The 8,610-nt window shown below is 45.2% G+C and overlaps 1 protein-coding gene across 1 annotated transcript in view; it reads left to right on the top strand.

The window, feature by feature from the left end:
* Positions 1-623: 623 nt before the first annotated feature.
* SRI (sorcin) overlaps positions 624-8,610 on the top strand; it is a 23,541-nt gene continuing 15,554 nt past the window's right edge. The window contains exons 1-3 of the mRNA XM_006170476.3: positions 624-766; positions 1,661-1,744; positions 4,090-4,159. Coding sequence (XP_006170538.1) covers positions 716-766; positions 1,661-1,744; positions 4,090-4,159 — 205 coding nt within the window. The 5' untranslated portion in view covers positions 624-715. The remainder of the gene's footprint in view (positions 767-1,660; positions 1,745-4,089; positions 4,160-8,610) is intronic.

Below are 8,610 nucleotides of genomic sequence, written 5' to 3' on the forward strand. Positions count from 1 at the left end.
GTTTTCCAAGAACAATAAGGGTGAGGTTGCCCTACCCAGTAAATGCTCTCTGCCCTCCCCTGCCCTCATCTGACCAACGCCCAGCTTATCCAGGCCGTGAACTGTCCCCACGAATAGGCAAGGGAACAAGCCGTTGTCGTTCAATGAAATGTGCACCTGCAAGCCAAACGTTCCCTTGTACACAGTTCTGAAGTTTATTCCTGTTTTCCTAGGGCACTTTGCTCTTTTGATTCTTCAACGTCTCCACCCATTGCCATCTAAGAGCTGCCCTAATGCGGTCAGCCCCTTCCCCGCAATCCTGCACTCTGCATACATGGGGTCCACCCTGTCCATTGAAGTTGTTTAAAATAATATGCCACAAAATAGCCATCCAGGAAGGGGAAAAAAAATAATAATTCCGGGTGTTGTATCGGTGTTGGAATGTGCCATTCGTTTCGAAGGGAGGAAAGTCCCTGGGGTGAAGTGCATTGACGGTCATAGATCATCGCTTCGATCTGCCACTTAAGCACTGCCTTGGTACAGAAAACGCAAACATACTGAAGTGCGCAGGAGGAGAGCTGAGGCCAGGAGCTGAACCTCGAGAGCCAGGCGGCTGCAAGGCGCGTCCCCCGCCCGCCCGCTTGGTGCGCTCGGGGGTGGCCTCTGCGCCGCAAGGCTAGGCGGGGCCGGGTGTCCCAGCGCACTAGGCGGCGGCGGCGGCTGTGCAGTCTGCAGCATGTCGTACCCGGGACACCCAGGAGCGGGTGGCGGGTACTACCCAGGCGGGGTAAGTGCTGCTGCGCTGGCACACAGCCCGGCAAGACCATTGGGCCCCGCAGGCGCAGGCTGCCCGGACACTCAGCGGCGTCACCCTGGCGCCTTCGGCCCGGCTTTCCTGCGCACTTGGAGCCTTACCCCAGGCCCTTGCAGCTCGGCCTCTCGCTGCTGCCCCGGTCCTGCTCCTCCCGATGGCCCGCGGGACTGAGGCGCGGGTGGATTGGGACGCCAGAAGCCCGCCCTGTGGCTCAGATGTGGCGCGAACTTGTGCCTGTTGGGTGTTGGCTTCCTCTTCCTCCCTCTCGGTTTCCCGCAAAACAGCAACAGCCATTTTAATCTGGAATGGCCCCGCGATTTACCTTCCTCTCTTTAAAACAAAGTAAGACGGGAAGAAAAACCAAAAGCGAAAAGCGGCGAGTACAGCTCCGGAGGAGGCGCGCGTGCCGAGCTCCGGGACGCGCGTCATGGTGGGAACGGTGCGGGACACCAGGCCCTGCGGAGGCGCCTTCCTCCTCCTCGGCTGCACCTCCCTCGGCTTTCGCCAGCTCCGGCCTTACGTGCCACGGAACACGCTGTCCGCTCCTGTGGAAGCTGTCAGGACAGAAAGAAACAGCCCCTGCCCCGTGGCTGCTTGCGTGGGTCACACTCCCCTCCGTACCCTGCAGGCTAACGAGGGTTTTTAAAGTTGCTTCACATGCGCGGATAGCACTTTCCTGACTACTCGTTTTGGTCCAGGTGGCCTGTTTTTTAATTCATATGGGGTGAAAAAAGGAAGAAAGAGGTGCAGTGGGTGCAGTTAGAGTGCGTGGGTGGTGGGGTGAGCTGCGGGAAGGCCGGCGGGCATTGCGGACTTGGGAGAGCAGAAAGCGGGCGGCGGAGTGATGCGTGTGTTTGCGGTCCACAGTACGGAGGGGCGCCCGGAGGGCCGGCGTTTCCAGGACAAACCCAGGACCCGCTGTATGGTTACTTCGCCGCAGTAGCCGGACAGGTTAGCTTTCCTTTGATTATTAAGGAATGTTTGTATTCTGCATTTGTGTTAGCTTTCCATATAGCAACACGGAAAAAAGAACTTTCCACCAGAAAGGAACCTGTTGCTTTAAGAATGTGCTTTTATTTCTTATTTTGGCTTTTTAATTTTGAAGATAGGGAACAAATTCGGACAGCTGTGCAGGGCAATGCTATGTATAATAAATAGTAGTTATACTGTAGTTTTTATTTATTTTTTAAATTCAAATATTTTCAGTCCAAGGTGGCTTGAATCTGTGGATTTGAGACCTGCAGGGATGAAAAACTGTATCATGTGTGAGATTTTTTTAATAAAAAGGCAGTGTCTATTTACTTGTATTTATGTTAGTTAATTTTAAAACTGTATCGGTGATTGAATTAGAGTGAGGTTGAACAAAATAGAAGTTCTAAATATACTTGTTGACTGGAAGATCCCTAAGATAGAAAGATATCTTTAGGACTATGAATTCTCAGTCCAGGGAAGTTTTGAGAGAAGAAATTCAAAATCTGGTGAACATAAACGACTCTCAATGAACATAAACCTGAAGAAATGTATTACTAATTATGAAGCCAGGTTCTAGCCAACACTCTTTTCAGGTTGAATTTGACCCTTAATTACTCACCCCTTTAGGAAGTAGGTGTGTCTGGTAAGAACTCCCCAGCTTTTTGTAAGGAAGTTACTACAGTACAGTACTCTGCTCAGTAGGGGGAAGTCCTCTTGTGTACAGTTTAGTTTCTCTGATGCAGATGCAGTTACGTGGCCAGCTCTTCCATACCCTTATTAGATGTGACCTGTTGACCCAGAGAAAGAATTAAACTCAGAGTCCTCAGACTTCTCGCTTCTCTGCATTCCTAGGTGGATGACAGATGCAGGCTTACCTTCCCTAGCCCGTGAGGTCATCATATGGAGTGAAGACGTTGTTGGCTAACCCAGCTATGTCCAGAGGGGAAGTTTGTTCTTAGGAATTCCCTTAGCCTTATTTCCATTCTAGCTAGAGATGGTCAATTTTCTGTGTGAAAAACCTTGAGGGTAGTATGGGTTAAAAACTGAAGCCCACCTTGTAAAAGTAGCATCTTAGACATAACGACTTGAGAAATTGAATGGAAAATTGAGTCTAAAACTAGAAGACCATCCCTTCAAGTATCTGCTTAATCTGTTAATGATCTGTATCTTTGAAACCACAAGACGCGGCCAGCCTCAAGACTAGCATTCTTAGATGGCTGGTACCTCCAGCGTGTAAGTGACCCCACCTGCTTAGCTTTCAGCAGGCCTGACCTTCCGCGTCTTCGTCATAATTCACATCATTGAGATACTCCTCATGTGTGTCTTACCATACCTATCACCTTGGGGATTTAAGTATTTTATCTTAATATATGTAAAAATAACACTGATCTGGTTCTGACCTACTTCAGCCAGTGAGTGGACTCTGGGAAACTATCTTCCAGATCCAATTGTGCTCTGAAGAAACAGTTCACTAAATCAACAAGAAAAGGTGACCAAGGCCTCTTTCAGTTTGAACCAAGCCTTTTATTTACTGAGGTCTGCTGTGTACTCTGCTCTCTCCACCCTTAACCCCCACCTCACAAAAATAGAGAAGAATATGAATTCCATAAATTTATGAAAGTGCTTACTCTGGTGGTTTCCTAGGTCAGACTAAGAGAGGAATAGTTGCCAAGACGGACTTTTTTTTTTTTCTTTTTTCATTAAATTATTTTTGGAAGTCAGATGAGGGAAAAATTCCCACTTTTTGGAAGGCATTCCTTTTTAAAAAAGACTTATACATGTTGGTACAGTCTTCTATACCTGTAGGTTCCACATCCAGAGATTGAACCCACCTTAGATTAAAAATACTTGAATAGTAATAATAAAAAAATACAGTAATACTACAGTGGAAAAAAAGAAGGTAGAAAATGCAGGATAACAACTATTTGCATGGCATTTACATCCTGTTGGGTATTATATGTAACAGAGATGGTTTAAAGTATCAAGAAGGACATGTATAGGTTATATGCAAACACTCCGTTTTATACATCCTGTAAATGTAACATCCTGTTACATATGTAACAGAGATGGTTTAAAGTATCAAGAAGGACATGTATAGGTTATATGCAAACACTCCGTTTTATATAAGGGATTTGAGCATCCTTGGATTTTGGAACTCAAGGTGGGGCAGGGTGGGAAGGGTGCCTGGAACCCAAACCCCATGGATACCGAGGCTGACTGTACTCCTTTTGTTGTTATTATTGCTGCCTTGAATACTGAGGGTAAACAAAGAACTTGAAAGTACAAATCACTATGGTGATTTCTCTTTTTATTTGTATTAACAGGATGGGCAAATCGATGCCGATGAATTACAGCGATGTCTGACCCAGTCAGGCATTGCCGGAGGGTACAAACGTGAGTCTGCAGTCCCAAAGTTTCTCTAATAGTCCTCTTTGTTTCATATTTTAGCTGTTACTTGTGATTATAGCCTTTAAGGGAAGGCTTTTCTGATCCAGCGAAGTTTCGAATTTCTAAAGCGAAGTTACGTGGTTATTTCAAAATGCTAATCGAAAAGAGTTCGTAATAAATCATTTCACTCTCCCTGCCAGTTCACTGGATTTCTTGGATTTAGTAGTTCCGTGTATCTGGAACTGTTCAGACCGTTGAGGTACTTTATGTGCCGTGTGGCCTCCTTCGTGGAGGACAAGGTAAGGTGCTGAAATAAGATCTGCCAGGTCAGGTATCATTGATGATAGAAGCCAACATTTACTGCTGGCTATTTGCCAGGAGCTTACTCTTAGACCTGATGGCACTCAGGCATTGAGTGGCCAGTCTTGTACCCCTGGTCCTTGCGTGGCTGGTCTCCAAGCCCTAGGCCTGCTGCTGACAGCATGAATTTCAGGATACCCCCAAGTATTCCCCCTTTCTTCTAAGTAGGAAGTGCCCTTCCTTTTTCTGAACTCTTCAGGCTAGTTCCCCTCTTCCTGAGCTCCTCAGGGATTGGACTGACCTATAACTCATCACCTATCCCATCTTCCTGCTTTTTGAGCTGTGCACATGCTGCAGTTAGGAGTTAGGAAAATACTACAAGGTTGCTGCATTTTGATGGGGCGGGGGGCTTTTTATCCCCCCCACACACACACACACACTTTGTTTTCAAGTCCAATCTCAACCAGAACGGGTTTCCTGTGTAGAGAGTAGTGTCAGTAGTCACGCAGGTATGTTACCTGTCAGCTTCTTTGCCAGTTGTTAATTGAGACAGAACATTACAAAGAAGCTCCAGTTTTATGAAAAGCTGTGAGTTCAATTCTGAAACTAGAACTCACACCTGAGAACTCCTCATGCACCCTGTGACTCTTCGTCATGGCATATTTACGACGCATCTCTCTTTGAGCTTTTGTGTTTCGATTTTTACCGTCCTTTGTTTTATGTGACTTCAGTATCCTATTACTATTTCCTACTTGGGGGAATTCATGTAAAAGAGGAACCTTTCAAATTGCTGTCATTTAATCTGTTCCTAAACAAAAGAGGCACTTTCTAGATCAGGGGATTTTTTTATTGCTGTAGACAAAACATTTAAATTGTTCATTCTTAACCTCAGGCAGTGGAGCTGGTGGACAAGAATGGTCTAATAGCAGGGTTTGCCAAAATGAGCTGATGTCACAACATAGGCTATTACTCTACACCCTTTTAGTGGAGGATGTGTAGCAGGTCTTGAAATCTGACTAATAAAAGCAGGTTGCATATCCTTAGAGAGCAAGCCTTTTAAAATTTTCATTTGAGGAAGGCACATCTAGCGATGGCTTTAGATCAGTGTATTATAGGGAAGACATTTCCTGAGTCCTAAGGGGCTTGTGATGGAACTGAGTTGCTTTCTGTCTGTCCTCTGATGGTGTAATGAGCCACCAAACCATCTTGCTTATGAGGTGGCAGAGTTTTGTAATACAGAAATTATACAGCCACTGGGCTTTTAAATGAGTGTTTGTGTGTGTGTGTGTTTCGTGATAGAGAGGCATATAGAGACAGGAATCCCTCCCAGGGTCTTCGTGCTGTGATCTACCCCTGGTTTCACGGACCTGTATCACCGGCACACATGCATACTCACTGAACTGAGGGAGGTCTCTCATGTGGCTCAGTTGTGTTATCCCTGTATCCCCACTTCACCTCAACCATTGGTCTTTGAGACCCAACTTCCAAACCAAAAAAAAAAAAAAAAAAAACACAGGTCCAAAGTGGGTGAGCAGGTGGTACACTCCCCGTACCCACAGGCCCTTCTTAAACAGCTTAAAGGAAAGTAGTCACCCCTAGAGGTAGAGTTTATGGAGGAAATCACTCTATAGTGTCTTGAGATAACAATTTAGTTTCTCTTTTTTCTTTGAGAAAGTTCTTCCTATGTGACCAGCAGTTGGCGTAATGGCTATGTCGTTGGACTCCCATGTAGTTGACCGTGGCTCAAGTCCCAGACCCAGTAGCTTAAATTCATGCAGGGCATGTGTGTGCTCAAGATCCTGAGAGGAGAATAGAGGAGAAGGGATTGCGGTGTGGCCATCCCCACTGGGGGGGTGATTTCTCATTTTCTATCTCTCTGTCTCTCTCTGTCTTTCTGGCGAGTGCATGCACCCTATAGCAAAAACCTCTAGAAAAAAGAAAAAGTTCTTCCTGTGTGGTAAGGTTGAGAGAAACAACTAGAGGTAGGGCTTTCTTGCTAGGTTCATTATATTGTATGTTTTTCTACCAGAACAGAAGAGATTTGAGGCATTCTAGGAGAATGAATAGAAGAGAGGGCAAATATCAAAGGTAAATTATAACATAGATTCTTCTGAAATTATTTAAAAAAGAAGTAGGGGGCCAGCTCCGTAGTACAGTGCTTAAGGAATAGGTATTCCATGTGGCTGACTGCAGTTTGAATCGCAGCTCCAGAGGCTTGAAGAACATGTTGGGCACATGCATCTGTATGCCCCAAATACCGACAGGATGGAGAAATGGCGGAGAAGGGATTACACTTTGACCATGTCTTGTTGCAGAGGTGCTTTCTCCCTCTCTCCCTGGCTCGCGCTGGCAAGTGTGTATACCCTGTGGCAATTAAGATCATATATAATTAGTATTAATAAAAGCTATTTCTGAGGAAAAAGTACAGTTAACAAAATTGAGCAGAGATTTATCCCAGCCAACCTTACATCAGCGTTCTAGTTCATCAACACTGTCTGTGTTGGTACATCTGGTTTGTTCTCTTTTGTTCATTGCTAAGCCCATTCCCTCCCTTTCAGATCCTGCTTACAAAAGATGATGAGGTTTCTGAACTTACTGACACACAGCTCTCACTGGCACTGTCCTCAAAAAATCTTTGATAGTCCTTGGTGCCCATAATATAAAGGCTAAACAACTTAGTAGGACTCCAAGATTCTCTGTCACTCTGGCTCATCTAACCAGCCCCATTTCCATCCACTCTCTGGATGCTTTGTTGTAAGTCTGATTAACCTAATCACGTACTCTTTGCCTGCCTTGGACCTTTCTGTTTCACTACCTCCAAATGTCCTCCCTGTTGTTCATGGCTTGGGTTAATGCTCCCCATTCTATGAAATCTTTCCTGATTCTCTTACTAGAAAGGAACCCCTCTCAATATCTGCTCATACTTTTGGGTGCTTCTGTCATAACTCTACCTTAGTTAGCATTGTGTGTGCAATACAGCTTATCTTTCTTAGACTGTTAGCTAGGGCAGACTGATTTCCTGTCAGTATCTCCCAAGTTCCTGGTACCCTGAGTCCTGTACATAGGGAATACATTAATGAGTGGCTGCTGAGTATGGGAAATTTTCTAAAATGGAAAAACCTTAGCTTTATCACTTACTGATATTTTAAGATTCTACATTACTTTTAAGTATCACTCAAGATAGCAAAATTTTATTCAGAAAACACATTCCTCCTTAGACTGTCTGAAGAAGGGCTTACAGAGTCATGGGATATTCAGCTTCCTGCACAGGTATGAGAATTCGGTCTCATCTATACATTCGTTTGTCCAAGCAACACAGTATTGATAGATGCGTGCCCTGTGCTAGGTGCTGGGTGTGCTCACAAACAGTGCCTGCAGGACAATGTGAAAAGCTCTGGGATGAGGAAGCACAGAGGCCGTGTGATCTTATAGGGTGAGCACTTTACCTGGATTGGAGCCAGGAAGGTTTTCTTTGCAGAATTGATACATAAACTGAAGAACAGAGGTAAAACTTGAACAGAAATGAGACTGACCCAGAAATGAGTAGGATGGGGGAGTTGTGTTCCGGGTAGGCAGAGCAGCATTTGCAGAAGACCCAGAGAATGCATAGTTGAGTCAGGGAACTGGGAAATGCTCATGAAGATCGCTGATGGAGTTGGGTGAAGAGTAAGAAAACAGCTGAGCTGAAGATGACCTTCACTTGGTGACTGTGTTTAGACTTCACCTGAGAGCAGCATAATTAACACCTCTACTGGGTTTTGTTTAGGAGAACACATACTGCTAACCCTGGCAGAAGGGTTAAGACCACAGCAAGGGACATGGGAGTAAAAACGAGTCAGAGATACCTATTAGGTGACTGTTGGAGTCACACAGGAGAGAGAAATACCAGACCAGGGATGTTACAGTGAGGCTGGTTTCTAAAGCTGTTTAGAAGGTGACTGGTTATTGTGGGAGAGGGAATTAGGGACGCTGTTTCTGGCGTGGTTGGCAGCTGAGTGGTTGTTGGTGCCTTTCATAAAATTGGGAGATAGAATCTGTCTGCCTCATGGCCCCTTGAAACCTTGATGTAAGACAGACAGTTGGCTCCATTCTGTGTTTATCAAGCTGTCTGGAGCAGTCTTTTTTTTTTTTTAAGATTTTTTTTTTTTTTTTTACTA

This window comes from Tupaia chinensis, unplaced genomic scaffold (genome assembly GCF_000334495.1).
Source record: "Tupaia chinensis unplaced genomic scaffold, TupChi_1.0 Scaffold148587_1, whole genome shotgun sequence".
NCBI lineage: Eukaryota > Metazoa > Chordata > Mammalia > Scandentia > Tupaiidae > Tupaia > Tupaia belangeri.